Here is a 20,034-nt window from a genome sequence, read left to right on the forward strand (position 1 = left end):
AGTTTTTTTATTCACAGCAAAAGAGAGACAAATGTATAGATTTCCCATATGCCCCTGCCCCACACAAGCATAGCCTCCCGCATTATCAACATCCAACACCAGATTGGTACATATGTTACAAAGGGTGACCCTCTACTGACACATTCATAATCATCTGAAGTCCAAAGTTTACATTCAGGAGTTCTACTCCTATGTTATACATTCTATGGAATCGGACACATGTGTTAGGTTGGCGCAGAAGTAACTATGGTTTTGCACTGTTGAACTTTGCATTTGATACTGGAATACATTCTTGTGGTATTTGCTCAGCATTCAAATGATCTTTCACTGAATGTGTGGGGGAGAAAGTGGTCTCCCCGTCCTATTCCTCCGCCATCTTAGGACCGCCCCCCTGGAATACATTCTTAAATAAATGTGGTTATGTTATATATCATTTTAATACACATTTCTCACTTTATTTATTTATTTATTTTTTTGCTAGTAACATTACTTGCTGTTTCTATTTATTTTAGAATGACATAAATTTGAGTAAACTCCGGGAGTTGGTGATGAACAGGCAGGCCTGGCGTGCTGTGATTCATGGGGTCACAAAGAGTCGGACACAACTGAGCGACTGAACTGAACTGATATTTATTTTAGACTAGGGAAATGATGTTAAGACAAAAAGCAAATTCAAGCGATTTTCTTATTTGAGTTCAAAATGGGTCGTAAAGCAGCACTGACAACTTGCAACATCAACAGTGCGTTTGGCCCAGGAACTCCTAATGAACATACAGTGCAGTGGAGGTCCAAGAAGTTTTGCAAAGAAAACAAGGGCCTTGAAGATGAGGAGTATAGTACTAGGCCATCAGAAGTTGACAATGATCAGTCGAGAAGATCATCAAAGCTGATCCTCTTCCAACTACACAAGTGAAAGTGAAAGTGAAGTCGCTCAGTCGGGTCCGACTCTTGCGACCCCGTGGACGGTAGCCTACCAGACTTCTCTGTCCATAGGATTTTCCAGGCAAGAATACTGGAACAAGAAGTTGCCAAAGAACTCAATGTAAACTATTCTATGGTCATACAGCATTTGAAGCAAATTGGAAAGATGAAAAAGTTCAATAAGTGGGTGCCTCATGAGCTAACCAAAAATTTTAAAAAATCATCATTTTGAAGTGTTGTCTTCTCCTATTCTATGTAACAATAATGAACCATTTCTCGATTGGACTGTGACATGCGATGAAAAGTGGATTTTACATGACAACCAGCGAAGACCAGCTCAGTGGCTGGACAAAGAAGAAGCTCTAAAGTACTTCCCAAAGCCAAGTGAAAGTTGCTCAGTCGTGTCCAACTCTTTGTGACCCCATGGACTACACAGTCCATGAAATTCTCCAGGCCAGAACACTGGAGTGGGTAGTCATTCCCTTCTTCAGGGGATCTTCCCAACTCAGGGATCGAACCCACGTCTCCTGCATTGCAGCCAATTCTTTACCAGCTGAGCCACCAGGGAAGCCCCTCAAAGCCAAACTTGCACCAAAAAAGGTCATGGCCACTGTTTGGTGTGTTCTGCTGCCAGTCTGACCCACTACAGCTTTCTGAATCCCAGTGAAACCACTACATCTGAGAAGTATGCTCAGCAAATCGATGAGATGCACTAAAAACTGCAATGCCTGCAGCTGGCATTGGTCATCAGAAAGGGCCCAATTCTTTTGCATGACAACGCCCGATCACACGTCACACAACCAACACTTCAACTTTTGAATCAACACTCAAAAGCTGAATGAATTGGGCTATGAAGTTGTGCCTCATCTGACCTCTCGCCAACCAACTACCATTTCTTTAAGCATCTTGACAACTTTTTGCAGGGAAAAGGTTTCCAGAAATAGCAGGTGGCAGAAAGTGCTTTCTAAGAGTTCAATGAACCCTGAAGTATAGATTTTTATGCCATACAAATAAACAAACTTATTTCTCATTGGCAAGAATGGGTTGATTGTAATGATTCCTATCTTGATTAATAAAGAAGTGTTTGAGCCTAGATATAATGACAAAAATTTACCATTCAAAACCACAATTATGCTTGCACCAACTTGATACCATGACATGTATCCATCTTTATAGTATCACAAAGAGTGTCTTTACAGCTCTAAAAATCTCAGTCCCAGCTATTCATCTTCCCATCACACTCAACTCCTGGCAATCTGTAATCTTCTTATTCCCTCCCCCGCCCAAGTTTTGCCTCTTCTAGAATGTCACACAGTTAAAATTATACAATATGTAGCCTTTCAAGATTGGCTTCTTTCCACTAGGAATATACATTTAAGATTCCTCCATGTCTTTACACGGGTTGAGAGTCCGTTTCTTTTTAACACTGAATAACATTCCACTGTCAGTTTACTCATCCATTTACCTACTGAGGGATGCCTTGGTTGCTTCCAAGTTTTAGCAATTGTGAATAAAACTGCTATAAACATCTGGGTGCAGGATTTTGTGTGGATGTAAGTTTTCAACTCCTTTGAGTAAATATCAAAGTGCAAGACTGCTGGATCATATGGTAAGAGTACATTTAGTTTTTTAAGAAATTTCCAAACTGTCTTCCAAAGTGAAAGCAAAAGTGGCTCAGTCACGTCTGACTCTTTGTAACCCCAGGCTCCTCTGTCCATGGAATTTCTCCAGGCAGGAATACTGGAGAGAGTAGCCATTCCCTTCTCCAGTGGCTCTTTCCAACCCAGGAATTGAACCCGGGTCTTCTGAATTGCAGGTGGATTCTTCACAGTCTGAGCCAGGGAAGTGGCTGTACTATCTTGCCTTCCAACCAGCCATGAGTGAGAGCCTTTTGCTCCATATCCTTGTGAGGACTGGGTACACTAAGGGCTCAGGATTCTTGTCATTCTAATAAAATGTGTACTATTATCTCCTTTTAGTTTGCATTTCCCTGATTACATATGATGCAGAGCATGTTTTCATATGCTTATGTGCCATTCATGTATGTTCTTTGGTGAGATGTTTGGTAAGATCTTTGGCCTATTTTTAAAATCAGGTTGTTTGTTTTCTTATTGAGTTTTTAAAGTTTTTTGTATATTTTGGATAACAGTGCTTTATGAGAGGTATCTTTTGCAAATATTTTCTCCCAGTCTGTGGCTTGTCTTCTCATTCTCTTAGCATTATATATTTCAATCTGAGGTATCTGTAACTATATGATAATTTTGTTCATTTGGCGGCAAAGAATGAGAACCTACAGATTACATAAGATCCAGAATAAGAACTTATAATCTTCATTATCAAAAATAAGGCAGTAGCACATTTACACGACTATTTAAAAAACACCATATTAATTCAGAACAAGATAAGGCTTCAGAAAATAAAAATTGTTAGACAGCTAACATCTAAATAATTTCCCTACTACTGTCTCAAAGTTACAGTATCATTCAGTCTGATTCTAGATCCAGAAGTACTTTGAAGGTCACCTCTGCCCTACTTAATTAAGCACCAGAGATCAAGATTAGCTATGGATCATTTTAGCTAATCACCATTTTTAAGCTAATTGCAAAGTCGACAATTTGTTCTGAAAATAGTACTGAGGTAGTTGAACTACTGTTTTCTACCACTACCTGTAACTGTAAATATAAGAGGAAAGATATCCTATGCCCCCAAACCTACAAATGCTCGTAGCCACAGAAGAAAGTATCAATTGGCTTATATTCCCAGAGTTCCTACTCCAGTATTCTCACTCTTTTTTTCTGAAACTTGGAGATTTTTTCTTTTCTCCTTGGAAATTTTATTCTCCAAATTACCCTGCTTAAAGGCCTTTATAAAATCATTAAGCAAAAGCAACCAGCAAAAAGAAAAGCAAGTATTTATAAACATGTATGCCAACAACAGGCTTCCCAGGTGATGCCAGCGGTAAAGAACCTGCCTGCCAATGCAGGAGACCTAAGAGTCACAGGTTCAATCCCTGGGTCAGGAAGATGCCCTGGAGAACATGGCAACCCACTCCAACATTCCTACGTGGAGAATCCCATGGAGAGAGGGGCCTGGTGGGCTACAGTTCAGAGGGTCACAAAGAGTAGGATACAACTGAAGTGACCTAACATGCATGCACACATGCCAACAACTTTAGCATCACAAGTATCAATAATTTTCAAGAGGATACACCAAGGGAGTAAATAATTTTTAAATACACTTCAAAAATCAATAAACAATCTATCCCACCACTTCTAACTAGTACTAACTAGCTCACTTCCTCAGCTACAGATTTCAATTTTTCTGAAAAACTTGATGAAATGTCTTGGTAACTTGTAATCTAATGTGATTTTTTTTTTTAAGGAAAAAAATGAAGAAATACATAATGTTCGTTGGTTCCCAGCTAAAAATCTGCTTCGTTGTGTGAGACTGGGCAGCTTACTTCACCTCATGGTATGTTGCTTGTAAATAAAGGCATTGTACTTGGTAAGAAGCTGCTAATTTGTGGCCACATCCAGCAGCAACTATACCTTGTTTGCCCAGAATGTTTTAAAAATTGGGAAATTTCATATTCAAATCCAGACTTATGATTTCTCTTTAAAAACTGTAAGACTGGCAACACTGCACCTATATCCCCCGAGGTAAGAAGGCTGGAACTGAGTACCAGCCGGCCCCCTCTGGATAAGGCAGGGATCAGTGGCGGTGCGTCACCTGCCTGTTTGTTCAGCACCTGAGTTTCTGATTAACTCAATTTGCCTCTAAAGTTCCTTTCAGTTCTAACAGCCTCACGTTGAGCGTGAGCCCTATAGCACGGGATCTACTTCACCTCCCTAAGTCTCAGCTTGATTTGAATATGGGGATGATACCTGACTACCACGTGAGCTTCAGAGAGACAAAATGAAACTGTGAGTGCTGACTGCTTAGCACAGTGACGTGTGTAGGAAGTACTCAATAAACCACAGAGCTAACAATAAACACAAATAACAGTGAACACAACAACTCAAAAACGATTCTATGATGGTCAATCCAATCTAAATCAAAACTGAGGGACTTCTCTGGTGGTCCAGAGGCTAAGACTCGGCGCTCCCAATGCAGGGTGCCCGGGATCAATCCCTGATCAGGGAACTAGATCCCATATGCTGCAACTAAGAGTTTGCATTCCTCAACTAAGACCAGGAGCAGCAAATAAATAAATATTTTTAAAAAAAATCAAAATTGACATGCCAATTCTTCTCTTCCAAATGCAACACTGGTCCTATAAAAAAATCAACTATTTGCCTCTAATATTTGGAGATTACTAATTCTTCATTTAACACGTGTGAAATAAGAGGCTGACACACAAAAAAAGTCTTTGAGTAGGCTCACCTCAATTCAATATATATTTAAATTATGAAAAATATTTTCAGCAGGTATTTCTTAGCAAGAAACACTGCAGCTCTTTCTGTTGCTACTACTGCTCTAATCAGGGTCATTTTAGTAGTCAGGGATAAAACTCACTCAAAAGTCTACAGGAAGTGGGAGATTATGGGGAAGTTTATATATATATGGGAAACCAGGAGAAAATAAACAACCAGGTATCAGAAAGGTCAGGAAATGAAAAATGCTGGGGCACCAGGCACTTGTTCTACCCTATCTGTCTTTCTCCTGGTGTCTTTGTCCTTATATCCACTCCATTCATATGCCATCCTGCCCACTCCTGTACCTCACAGCTTATAATCTTCTAACTTTAAAGTTTCAATGGTGCACAGCCCTTCACCTTACCCCTCCTTCTTCTAATTGCTATGTTTTTGCATCAAGTCTTACTGCTAACTTGCCGGTTTCTTATAAGCCATACTTCTGAGAGAGGCAAAAAATTAAAAAATATAACTACCATATGATTCTGCGATTCCACTTCTGGATTTATACTCCAAAGAAAGCAGGGTTTCAGAGAAATATTTGCTCACCCGTGTTCAAAGCAGCATTATTCACAATAATCTCGAGGTAGAAGCAACTGAGTGTCCATTGTCAGGTGGATGGACAAACATAATGTGGTCTATATATACAATGGAATATGACAGCCTTAGAAAGGAAAGGAATCCTATCACATGCTATAACTTGGAAGAACCTCAAAGACATCGTGCTAGCTGAAATGTGCTAGTCACGAAACGACATATACTATATGACTTCACTTGTATGAGGTATCTAAAGTAGTCAGATTCAGAGACAGAAAGCAGACTGGTGGTTCCTGGGGTCTGAGGGGAGGGAAATGACAAGGACTTGTTTAATGGACACAGATTTTCAGTATGGCAAGATAAAAACATTCTGGAGATCTGTTATACAACAATGTGAATATACTTAACACTGCTGGACTATATACTTAAAAATGTTAAGATGACGAACTCTATGGGGTTATTTTTTTATCACATTAAAACAATTTTTTTTTTTCTGAGAAGGAATCGATTGGATTTATTTAGATAATCTTTTTGAAGTGAAGTATACAAACATAGGTCAGGGGCAAGTCTGTGGACTGACTGCTGGTATATTTATTTGACTTTTTTAATTAAAGTCTACTGTTTCCGACACCTGCTAGGTTTTCAGTCAGGTACTTAGTCCTGGCTCATTCAGCTGGTCACACTCAGTAAGCTTTCTTTACATAACAGGGGTTGATAATCCATATCTCATTTTCATATTTGTAAGTAAAGAACATAATAAGTACACTTTACTGTATTATTGTATTACATCCTGCCATGATGTGTGTGTTTCTGAAGTCGCTTCAGTTGTGTCTCTTATGTCTCCTGCATTGGCAAGCGGGTTCTTTACCACTAGCACCACCTGGGAAACCCACATCCTGCCATATGATTAAATAAAGTGAAAGTGTTAGTTGCTCGGTTGTGTCCAACTCTTTGCGACCCCATGGACGGTATAGCCCTCCAGGCTCCATGGAATTTTCCAGGCAAGAATACTGGAGTAGGTTGCCATTCTCTTCTCCCGGGAACCTTCCTGACCCAGGGATCAAACTCAGGTCTCCTGCATTGCAAGCAGATTCTTTACCGAGCCATCAGGGAAGCCCAGGGTTAAATAAAGCACTTTCTAATGCTGTTTTTTGTTTTCTTTGCCCTTGACTGTTACTACTGTCATTCTGCCTTTAAAAAAAAAAAAATGCAATTTTTCCACAACTGTTGTGAAAATGCTCTTGAGAAAAGCAACTGTACAGCACAATGCTCTTGAAAGAAACCCGATCGACTTCATAGTTTCCTTTAAGTATGCATCAGCAGGACAAAACCTTCCAATTTAAAGACTTATGAAACAAGAATGCCCATCAGAATCTTCTTACTTAGCACAAATACTATGATAGGAAAACTTAGAATTATTGCTACAAAAGCAAATTAATTTCATTAGTCTCCAATCTATTAATATAAATTTAGAAACTATCCCTCCAAAGAGTGACTAAACTACTTGCAAGAACTGCCTTAGTTCAGAGCTGCATTTAAATACATTGCCTATTACAATATGTCACAGAGGCTCAGGAAGGAAACTCTCAGTTAGTCTGTATCTAACTGAGTTCTTGACCATTATCAGTTCTGTGACATTATATTTTCTTGATTTTTATTCTCATCTCTGGCAGTTCCTCTCAGTGTTTTTCACTGGATGACCTTTGACTACCCAATCCTTGAATATTGGCATTTCCCACAGTTTCAGCTCCGGTATTCTTTTCAACCATACGCACTCCTTGAATGAAATCGAAACTCACACCTAAGCTGCTACTTCTCATGGATGATTCCCAAACGCACACCTCTAACCTAGACTTTTTTCCTCAAGTTCAGCTTCATGGACCTGACTACCCAGTGAAAAGTCTTTCATCAATGCAAGAAACCAGGGGCAAAATTAATCTCATTAGCTTAAACTTTCTCTCCATCCCCACCTCTACGGTCCTTACTCTATATTCTGTTTCCAATTAAATCGCAATATTCAACCAGATGCCAGACATGAGAAGAATTCTAGATGTCCCGTCCTACCTACTTGAATCACCTGCTGATACTTCCAGGTACCAATCATTCACAAGTCCTTTGGATTCTACTTCCTCTTGAACCCAACCGCTCTCACCTTAGTTAAATCCTCGTAATTTGTACCCTGATCCCCTGGAGGAGGAAATGGAGACCCACTCCAGTTTTCTTGCCTGAAATATCCCATGGACAGAGGAGTCTGGTGGGTTACAGTTCAAAGGGTGGCAGAAGAGTCGGACACGACTGAGCAAGTAAGCCCGCACTCAGGACTCCAAGCCTGGTGTTCACACTGCTCCAGTCCTACCATGTCCAGGATCTCCCTTTGTCAGTGTTTCCTCATTCCAAGTCCAAGCTCCCTAGAAGTCTGACAGCAGGCACAACCTGACTCTCACCTGCATCATTTTCAGGGGAACACTTATGTATTTACTCTACAAAAAGAGGCAACTCCTTACGTACACAGGCCAGTACCATCAGAGTAAGTATGCTGAAAGAAGAAACCCTTTCCCAGTCTTTCCTGAGATGCCTCACACCTACCCAGCTGTCAGGCATGCTAAGCTCCTGGCAGTTCTGCCATCACGCCAGGCCTGCATGCTTCCATACCTTTGTATGGAACCTTTATGGTGAAACAGTTCCACTTTATTCTCCACCCGAGTAGGCTTTACATCTATCCTTCAGATTCAGTCGAACCATCACCTCTTTTAGAAAAAATTTTCAAACTATTACTATCATTAAATTTAAAAAAATTTAAACTATTGTGTTCTCATACACACTGTGTGTATTTACTAAATTGTAATTGTTTATTTATTTGCCTGTCTCTTCCACCAGACTGCAAAGTGCTTGAAGGCAGAAATAGTGACTATCTCTGCTGTATCCCTTGCACCTAATACAGTGTCTGGTACTTAACAGCCTCTAAATAAATATTTACTGAACAAAGCATGAATCTGTCTTACATGGGGATGTCAGGTTATGCAAAAAATCTGTAGTTTAAGTTTGTGGTCAAACAAAAAAAAAGATATAAGAATGTTCCTCTCCTAAAAATATATATACTATTCTATTCTGTAATATATTTTAAGTTTCAAGAAGAAACATATGCCAAATGCATAGTTATCTCAACTCCATTTGAGAAATAAGTAATGTATGCACTGATAATTATGAATATTTTTCATTATGTTTAGAAAGGGATAAAAGACACTATTTCTAGCCAAAAAAGTGTGTGTACCACACCAAAATATTCCACACTCATTTCAAAATGTCCTAAAATTAGTTATAAAAACTGATTCTAAAAAATATTTTCTTTCCAATTAGCTAAATTCAATAAAAACTATTTTTTCCAAAGGCTCAGTAAATTAAACACTGTCTTATCAAACCAATTTATGTCTCTAGATACTGCTTAAATCATTCTACTTTATATCAAGTTGTTTAAAATAGGCCTCTCATAAGAAAGTAAATAAAAGTAGATTTTAAGATCAATGGAGAGAGGCAGAGCCTTTGTCTGCATCTCCGCACTCTACCACACACATTAATGGAACGCAAATTATAATAGTAAATGTTATTTTAACAGAAGAGCTGACTTATTAACCACTTCTGTCAAAGTACCATATATGGACTCTCATAACCATGCTACTTATTTAAGACACAAGGTAGACAGCCAAAATGCTCACCCACATGGAAGAAAAGGAAAATATCATTATGGCTCTCTTAACATTAAAGACTTGTTTCAAGCCTCCTCTTAGAAAAAAAAAAAAAAAAAAAAAACACTTGGTAAGAGCTTTATTATCTGAAGACAAAAGCAAGGCTCAAAATTCACTTAAGTGCTCAACTTGGGGCTCCATCAGTACTTATCCTCTTGTGGCTACAAATTTTAGAAGTAAAATACTAACAATGAACCAAAGGACAACTTTCACATATGCTGAAAACATCTGCTTAACCTTAAATTAGCAAGTAGGTTTTCATAAACTGTGTAGAAATAATTTTGAGAGCTGCCACTATATGTCTAATAAACAACTTGAGTTTTATATTTGAGAACAAAAATTTCTACAATAGTTTTTTTTTTTTTTATGGGAATGAGAATGCACACAGAGATAAAAAGAGAACTGTCTTTAGTAATTTCTTTAAAAACCTTTTATTTTGTATTGGAGTATAGCCGATTAACAACGTTGTCATAGTTTCAGGTGGACAGCAAAGGGACTCAGCCATACAGACACATGTATCTATTCACCCAGTTAGAAAACTGAAAAGGACTTTAAATTTTCTTAGATTTTTAGCTGGGGATGTATTCTAAAATGATCATAATACATAGTAGTATTCTGGTTCCTCATGATAAACAACAAAAAATTTCCTTCACAAATATTCTCCCTTCTGAGAGCAAAGGAAAAGAACAACATTAAACCAAAACATAATGCTAAAATACAAGGGATTTAAATAGTTAAAGAGAAACTATATCTTTATTTGAAAACATCTCTAGAATAACTTCCTGGACAACATGAACATGATTTCTTGCATAAAAGTAACAGCACTGAGATTAAATATATTGAAAAGATGATGACACAGACTCTGAAATGCTAAATTTTTACTTCCATATAGAAATAGTCTCTTCTGCAGAAGCAATAAATTATAAATATACAATGTTCTTAGGCTGTTGGTTTCCAATTTGTGTAAGATAGATACTTTTGAAAACAGGGGAGCAGAATGAGCAGCATAAATAAATTCAACTGTGGTACGAAAAATGTTCTAATTGGCCAAACCCAGTGTCAGTATCTTGCATCCATTAGACAGAAAGTCTGAACTTAATTTCTGTTTTAAGTTCCTCTTCAGGAATACAGGTTAAAATATGCATTCTAGAATAGTAAAGGAAGGGCCTGATCTTTTTGCAGAGATTTTTCAACAGAGGAAACAAAGATCTACATATAATGTCATACTTTATAACTGAAATGGAAGAAAATGTATGCTAGAAAACTAGTACTAGTTGGATAAACAGGATGGCTGATAAGTTTTTCTCACCCTGAACTATAATTTTTTTCAAAGTTGCTATTTCAAATCAATAACAAAGTTATAGAAAACAGGCTTTAGAGTGCTTCAAGTAAACAAATCCATAATTTCTAGTAAAAAAGGAAAACCTATTAAAACACTCCAATACACACTACATACACCCTCCGGTGGGCAGGCATCCATGGAAAAATATAAAAAGATTTAGTTGGATTTTCCACGCAGTTAAATCAATCCTATAACTAATAAAATGATGGTTCTAAAAACCTCACAGAAGTTCACACTATTTTAATCACTTGTCTTAGTAACTGAGTTAGAAAAAGCAAAGATTTTTTAAAAGTAACAATTTAGATGTAATAGAGGAGTAACGTTAAGAAAATAAAATCATGCTCTGCTTATCTTTCCTTGAAAAACAAAGTGCTATCAAATTCTTAACTTCTTTAACTTACGAAAGAAAAAAGGTAAACAGAATAAATCACATATAAAGATGTATAATTAAAGATAAAAGTATTCTTTATACTATGAGCTGCAAAGGCAGCACTAATATTTTAAAGCAAAATCCAAAAATTATGGTTCCTTAGTGAGAACTGTGGCAGAGAAACAGTATGTTCATTAAGTTTTTCAGGAAAACAACTTACATTATCACCTGGTAATATTTATTATTATTGGTCTCATGAGGCTATGTGGTCACTACACAGAAATATAAACACACTTAGAGACTATTTAAAAGAGCCCTTATTCTATATGGCTAATGTTTCATGACTTAAATGATATAATAAAAGCAAAGACAAGATTTAAAATATTCTACAATAGTCCAAATATTCTTTAATGTTTCTATAATTTACAAATACAAACATATATTTAACACATATCGAGAAATCAGACATGAAGACCACAGTTCCCAAAATGCATTAAAGAATTTTTTAATACACTCTTGAAAAAACTAGTGCAACTAGGACTACTTGAGGTATTCAACTTAATCTCTACGTTTAGGAGAACAGCAATTAAAGGACAACAGTGACATCTAGTGGACATTATAAATATATACCATACGTATCTTGGACCAAACCCTTCTTCCTAATGTTTCCCTTATTTCAACCTGTCTGACAACCTTTATGACAAATCTTTAGTTCTAAATCAAAACAAGCTGACTCTGCTCCCAAAGGCTTCTCAATATGAGTGATCCAATCGTGTGATAAATATAAAATGTTTAATAATTGAAATATAAGAAGTAAATATCTCAAGGCTTTAAGCATTAACTAAATGTATCAAATACATGACTAATTGACTAATAAAAGTCTAGCAAATGGTCCAATATGACTATGATAATAAAATTTTTAATGATTCTGAATGAAAAAAGTAAAAGTTGAAAAAAATGTAAATGAAGAAAATTCAGAGCTAATCTCTTTATGAATTTATTCAAGCATAGGAAATACAAATTAACCAGCATGGTCTGTCAGGAGAAAATAAGAGATGTTTTTAAACTAGAATAAGACTCTCTCTTTTATGGCAATCTTTCAAAACCAAATTAGTCCTTGCGAAAATTTACAGAAATACTCTTTAAAAATAAAGGAAGATAACTCTGGAAGACGACCAAGTATTCGTCTCAAAAAGCAATGAATTTATTTCAAAGAAGATCAAACAACAATAATACCTGTGGACAATATACTTACTTCTTATTTGTTAATGTATAAGCAAATTTCACAACAGGGAAACACTGCACTTAATGAGAAAACAATGAAAGTACATACGATTTTTACTAAGTATTCTACTACTAACTCAGGGAAGAAATATAAACATAGATAGATCTAAATTATAAACACCAAGTCAGAGTCCAGGCCACAATTTAACTCAAAGTCTTTCAAAAATTATAGGTCCTAGATTTCTCAGAACCACCTAATTTAAAAGATTTTAATGACTATTTGAGCTCAAAGATTTTCTGAAAAGAAAAAATGCAAATAAGGGTCACGATTTTCCCCCATTTCAAAATCATTGAAAATATCTCTGGAATGTAAATATTTGGGGATTAATAAAATTCAGGTCACAAAAGCATGGTCCTATTGGCTTCAGAAAGTTGTCAGAAGATAAATAAATTGTAGTTTATTCAAACAATGGATTACAACTCAGGAATCCAAAAAATGAAGTACCGATACATGCGACAACATGGATGAATCTCAAAAAAATTAGGCTGAGCGGAAGAATCTTTACATAAATGTATACTCTGTATGATTCCCTTTATATGACATTCTAGAACAGGCAAAACTGATCTGTGGTATGAATGAATGAATGAACAAACAAAATCACAACAGTTACCACTGAGGGTAAGACAGATATGGGGACTGACTAGAAAGAAATATGAGGTAATTTTCTGGGTAATGTAAAGTCCTGTATCTTAACAGGAGTTGAGGCTATACAGATGTATTATACATTTGTCAAAACTCACCAAATAATATAATTAAGAGCTGTACAAAACTTACATAAATTTTACCTTAAAAAATGAACCTTTAGAAATATTAACAACTCTAGTTATCATATGCCATGCTAAAGTATTTGGGGTGAAATGTAGAAATATCTATAACCTATTTTGAAATGCACATAAAAATGAGATAATGAACAGATTATAATAAAGCAAATACAGCAAAACACTAACAACTGTATAGTCTAGAATATGAGTATGAGTATGTTGGGGTTCACTGTTTAGTTCTTTCAGCTTTTCTGTATATCTGAAATTTTCCATAATAAAATACTGGAGAAAAAATACAGATAACAATCAGAATTCAGAAGAAAATTAAAAATATAAAAAATATAAAGTGTTTTTTAAAATATTAACACGTTCCCTTTTATAAATTAACGTTTTAATCTGTTTAATGTCGAAAGTGACCTTCTTTTAAAACAGCAAATGTTACTGGACAAAATATTTTTAAAAATTTTAAAGACATACCCGAATTTCTTGAAGGTTGTGAAAATTATTTCCTACTCTGACTGAGATCTTGCTTGGAGTGTAGCTTTCATCAGATTTGTAATCCGCATAAATACATAATGTCTTCACTGTTGTTTTTCTTCTAAAAGCAATAAAGTAAAAACAACATGCTTTTATCATGTGGAAAGATTATATCCCAAACATCTTATCTTCTGACTTTAAAAGTCATATTTTGCTAAAATTAGTATTTAGATCAATGATTTCCATGTTCTTTAACAATAATAAAAATGAAGAACATATGAAAAAACATATACACGTTACTTTTACATACATCTCTCACCTAGAACAAGGTCAAGAGCAAGATGCTAAAGAAGGACCAGTTAAGCAAAGTAGGTACCTTAGAGTGCAAATAAGCACTGAGAGTTTCAGTTCTCCTCACTTGTGTTTTAGACAAAGAAAATTATGCTAACAAGCTTGGTTTTCTTTTCTAGTCAGTAATTACTTAATTTCCTACGTTAATACTTGAAAATAACTAGCTAAGGGAGAAACTAAGTCTAGCAAAGACTAGTTTAAAAACTAGAAAGTATAATCTTATTACTTAGTGCAAGAAATAAAACTCTACTCTTTTAAAATATACATCTTAGAAAAATAAGTAAAGACTATGTAATAAAAATTAATCTCAGAAAACTGCTAGTGGCCAAAAAAAAAAAAAAAAATTAAAATATGTTCAATCTCCAATAATCAAAGAAACAGGAAATTAAAACATAGACATTGGCTTTTTAATCATATTGGGAAATATGAAAATAACTGATAATACCCAAATATGACTAGGAAAACATACATTCATGGCCATTTAGTAGATGTAAAGTCTTTGACTCACAAAGAACTTCTAAGAATGCATTAAAAGACAACAATAACAAAACTACTATAAAATAGATAAAGAGAAATGTTTATTGTCCTGCAGTTAAGTCACTGAAAAATTATAAATAACCTAAATGTCCATCTCAATAGAGAATTAGCTAAACAAATTACAATACACCAATTCAATGAAATATTACACAACTATTTAAAATATACATAGATAGTTAAAGAAGGGGAAAAAGCAGATTATAAAACTGAAAAAAAGGATGTCATTTTGGGAAAAACAAAAAATTTTTAAAATCATATAAACCTACATACATACAGAAAAAGGCCTATATAGAACCATACAAAAATAGTAAAAGTGAGTATTTTTTTTTTCTTATTTTTTTTTTTGAGCCTTTCAGTGATTTTTATTTTTATTTTTTTTTTAATTTTTATTATTATTATTTTTTTGATGGTGTAGAGCTTATTTCTTTTTTATGATTTCTATTTTCTGATTAATGTTTTAAAATAAGCATGTATTATTTTGGTCATTGGGGGAAAAAACAGAAATTTAAACATCAACCAAAATAACCATTAAGAAGTCTATTTCAACGTGATTTAAAAGTTAAGATCTGGTATAAACTGGCACTCACTTAACAACAATGAGCTACTTGAACAGAAGCAGTCTGTGTCAAAAGTCGGTCTATAAAAACAGCAGGGGATCTGTAGCTTAGTGAGGGGACCAAACTTCTATAGCCTAAGCTTTTCATCAGAAAGGAATGGGGAAAGTTAAGGGCTGTTCCTCAAGTAATAAAGACAGATCAAGATGTAAAACGCTAAATACTCAGGAATTGCTGACAGGATAAATGCCATTACCAGATTTTCAAAAGAGGCCAGCGGAGCGGTATCAAACAGACATCATTCTCTGTCTGCTGGGCCAGGAAGGAGACAGGAGGGGAAACACAGGAAGAAGGGGAAATTTTGAAGGGCGTACAAAAGATCTTTTCCCTGATACACCAGCCATAAACAGGCAGTGAAAGGTCTTTCTTGTCGTGGAAAGATCAAAGATCATGAAGATGACTCTTAAGGATTCCTTTTTCTTTCTTAACAAAAGCAGATCTAAAGGACCAAACTTTCTGTTCAGAATAATTTCATCTCTGTTATTAAATTCAGGATAATTTAGTCACTGAACCTAAAGATAATCAGAGTTAGGTTAGAAAGGCAAAGGATAATAACAACACTAATGATTATAAACACAACAGCAACAGCAGAAACATCGAGTGAATAAGTGAATATACTCTGTGTCTGGCCCAGAATCAATGTTTTATATATATATAATCTCATTAACTCCTCAACCCTGTGATATAGGAATCAATTTTACTGATTAAAGGGGGAGAAAAAAAAAAGTAACAGGTTAGTAACTGGCTTAAGGTCACAAAGCTAGTAAGTGGGCAGAGTCGGAGTTCACATGTGTCTCCCTGCCTCACAGGATCTTAACTACCATCACCTTTCTATTAATTGTATTTTAGCTTACTCAGCAGTGCTGTTGACACCATTTAACAGTAGCGTGGAGATGTTTATAATTCTTTAAATTTGATCCACATCATGGGTTCTTACCCTCGGGACTATGCTTTAATGGCTCAGTCATGTCCCACTCTTTGCAACTCCATGGACTGTAGCCTGCCAGGCTCCTCTGTCCATGGGGTTTCCCAGGCAAGAATATTAGAGTGGGTTGTCATTTCCTTTTCCAGGGGATCTTCCCCACCAAGGGATGGAACCTGGGTCTCCTGCACTGCAGGCAGATTCTTCACCAACTGAGCTACCAGTAAGCCAGGTCTATGTAGCCCCAGGAATCATAGGTATAACACACTATATGTGTAGTTCCATTAGATTTGCGAAGCAAACTGTGCCTCACCAAAAATTTAAAACTATTACTCCATAAAGCCTTTTAAAGTTATTTACAAATTTTATCTCATGGTAAATTTAAAAAATAATATTGCATAGAAAATCATGCTGTTTGTCCAATGGCAACACATGTGGGAAGGGTAAATACACAGATTATGAGACAGTGGCAGCTACTCAAATTGCTCAAATCATCATAATAATCACCATAACTGAATGCTTACTATATGCCAGGCATCTTAGGATAAAGTACTGTAACAAGGGAGAAGAAAGAGCGTAATACTTTCATTCTGATGACATAAGTAATCTTCCCAGCCTTTCTCTATCCCCTCACCCACTACTCTCCCCTTTCTCTGAGAAAGAGCTTGGCAGGAAGCAAACATGCGCTTAGATCCTTCACATCACACATTTAATAGGGGCTGGCTCCACCTGTCTAGCACTTTCATGACTGGATGGGTAAGTCTGTTTAATTTTAGGGTTCAATATTATTGAACCCTAAATATAGTTTGCCAGGCCTAAAATATTTACTGTCTACCCCATTACAAAGAGTTTGCTGACTTCCACCCTAGAGTAAAAGGTAGTATAGGTTCCCGGTAAAGAGGCTTAAAGTCAAGCCTAAAAAAGATCAAGTTGATTCTTTTTTTTTAATAAAGAAACTTGGGTGTCTTGTTTTTTTTTTGCTGAGCTGGGTCTTTATTGCTGTTTGGGGTTTTCTCTAATTGCAGTGGCGTCTCTTTTGCAGAGTACAGGCTCTAGCGTGCACAGGCTTCAGGAGCTGGGGCACGTGGGCTGAGCAGCTGTGGGGCCCAGGCTCTAGAGAAGAGGTTCAGTAATCGTGGTGCACAGCAGGTGGTACCTTTTCGGACCCGGGATCAAACCCATGTCTCCTGCATTGGCAGGTGGGTTCTTTACCACTGAGCCACCAGGGAAACCCCATCAACTTTATTCCTGAGTAACTTAGCTGACTGCCAGAGCAAAGTCTAATTCCCTTTAAAAAGAAAAATCTAACACTCAACTTGGTAAAGTTTACTATATCCAGCACCTAATCAAAAATTACTATGAAGAATCAGAAAAACATGACCCATAATGACGAAAAAGCAGTCAATTAAGGCAGCTAAAGAAAAGACAGAAAGGATGGAATTAAAAAACAGCAACTTAGAAAGAGAAAACATAAATATGTACCTATAGGTATATAACAAACCACCTCAAAACTTAATGACTTAAAAAAATAATTTTTTGGTTTGTTTATTAGTCTGGAATTTGGACGGGCCCAGAAGGGAAGGCTCCACACAGCATCGGGTGTGACTACCTGACTTGACAGCTGAAGGATGTGCTTCTAGATGGCTCACCAATACAGCCAGCAAGCTGTGCTGCTTGTCAGCTGGGAGCTTAGCTGAGGACTTGGGTTTTGATTAATTTTTTTATGGGTTTCTCTATTTCATATAGGTTTTCTCAAGCATGGTAAACGAGCACCAAGGGAAAGAATCCATTAAAGAGACAGAGAACAAGGAAGAAACTGACTTTTATGACCAGGTCTTAGAAATAACAGTATTATAACATCCATATTCTATTAGACAAGAAATCCACAAAGGCCTGACTAGTTTCAAGAGAGGAGACATAGATGCCATCTCTTGATTAGGAAGCAGCAAAGCTAAAGAAGAGCATATGCAACTGGAAATAATAATGTGAAGTGTCAGTCGCTCGGTCGTGTCCAATTCTTTGCGAGCCCATGGACTGTAGCCCGCCAGGTTCCTCTGTCCATGGGATTCTCCAGGCAAGAATATTGGAGTGGGTTGCCATTTCCTTCTCCAGAATAATGTGAACATACTGGAAAATATTGTCTCCCTTTCCTGGAAATCACGGGGTGGGACTGCAAGTTCCAACCTTCTGATCATATGGCTGATTCTCTCCAAAACTAGCTCCCACTCTTGAGCAGAACCCAAAAGTCCCCTCCCCTTAAGTGTTTTCAAGAACCTGAGAGCAAGAAGTCAAATATCATCCCAATCTCTTATCATTCAGGAAATTCCAAGGGTTTAGGGAGCTGTAGGTCAGAAGTATGAATGAAGACCAAGTATATATGAGACATCTGAATAACCAAGTATGTATTTTCAAATCACACTATTGTGATAATGGAATATTGGTAACAACTTTGGGCCAATAAATTAGATGAATTTTGAAAACAACTTATCAAAACTGATTCAATAAAACAGATCAACAAGAACCTACTATTTAGCACAATAAAAAAACCTCTACTCAATATTCTGTAATAACCCATATAGGAAAAGAATCTGATAAACAATGAATATATACATATATATATATATAATTTAATCACCTAGCTGTACACAACATTGTAAATCAACTATACCCATATATAAAATAAAAACTACACTAAAAAGTAATTTTAAAACCTGCTGACAACTGAGGCATAAAAACTATATTTTTCTGGAGGGAGAAATGTATCAATGAAATGGGAGAGAAACTGGTAATCAAAATCTGTGCTATGGCAAAAAAGAAAGCTGATTCAGGCATAGAAAATAAATTAAATAATAAATTGTATGTTTAGAAAAAACAACTTCACATGAAGTTCACTGGGAACAGATCGCTTCGGTGGTTAATTTTATCAAATATCTAAGCAAGTGCTGTGCTGTACTTAGTTTGTTCATTCATATCCGACTCTGTGCAACCCCATGGATTGAGCCCACGAAGCACCTCTGTCCACGGGGATTCTCCAAGCAAGAATATGGGGAGTGGGTTGCCATGCCCTCCTCCAGGGATCTTCCCACCCCAGGAATCAAACCCAGGTCTCCTGCACTGCAGGCAGATTCTTTACCATCTGAGCCACCAAGGAAGCCGATCTAAATAAGAAATAATAGCAATTCTACATGAATCCTAGTGAACCTGCCTGCCAATGCTGAAGACATAAGAGATGCAGGTTTGATCCCTGGGTCAGAGGAGATCCCTGGAGAAGGGCATGGCAACCCACTCCAGCATTCTTGCCTGGAAAATTCCATGGACAGAGGAGCCTGGTGGGCTACAGTCCATGGGGTCGCACAGAGTTAGACATGACTGAAGCAACTTAGCGTGCACGTAGGCTAAAAAGCAACAGAAAAGAACAATGAAATTAAAAGCTGTTTATTTGAAAAGATAAACAAAATTGATAAATCCTTAGCCAAACTCATCAAGAAAAAAAGCGGAAGGGACCAAATCAATAAAATCAGAAATGAAAAAGGAAAAGTTATAACCAACAGCACAAAATACAAAGAATTGAAAGAGACCACTATGAGCAACTAATAAAAGGGACAACCTAGAAGAAATGGACAAATTCTTAGAAAGATACAACCTCCCAAGACTGAACCAAGAAGAAATAGAAAATATGAGCAGATGAATTCCCGGTACTGAAACTGAATCAGTAATTTAAAAACTCCCAAAAAAGTAGAAGTCTAGGACCAGATGGCTGCA

At 36.5% G+C, this 20,034-nt stretch overlaps 1 protein-coding gene across 4 annotated transcripts in view; it reads right to left on the reverse strand.

Annotated features, from left to right (window-relative positions):
* The window catches only part of ANAPC10 (anaphase promoting complex subunit 10), an 83,365-nt gene that overhangs the window by 34,298 nt on the left and 29,033 nt on the right, over positions 1-20,034 (reverse strand). For all 4 annotated transcript variants that reach the window (XM_061142422.1, XM_061142420.1, XM_061142424.1 and 1 more), the window contains exon 4: positions 13,849-13,969. In XM_061142422.1, the coding sequence (XP_060998405.1) occupies positions 13,849-13,969 (121 nt within the window). The remainder of the gene's footprint in view (positions 1-13,848; positions 13,970-20,034) is intronic.

This window comes from Dama dama, chromosome 5 (genome assembly GCF_033118175.1).
Source record: "Dama dama isolate Ldn47 chromosome 5, ASM3311817v1, whole genome shotgun sequence".
NCBI lineage: Eukaryota > Metazoa > Chordata > Mammalia > Artiodactyla > Cervidae > Dama > Dama dama.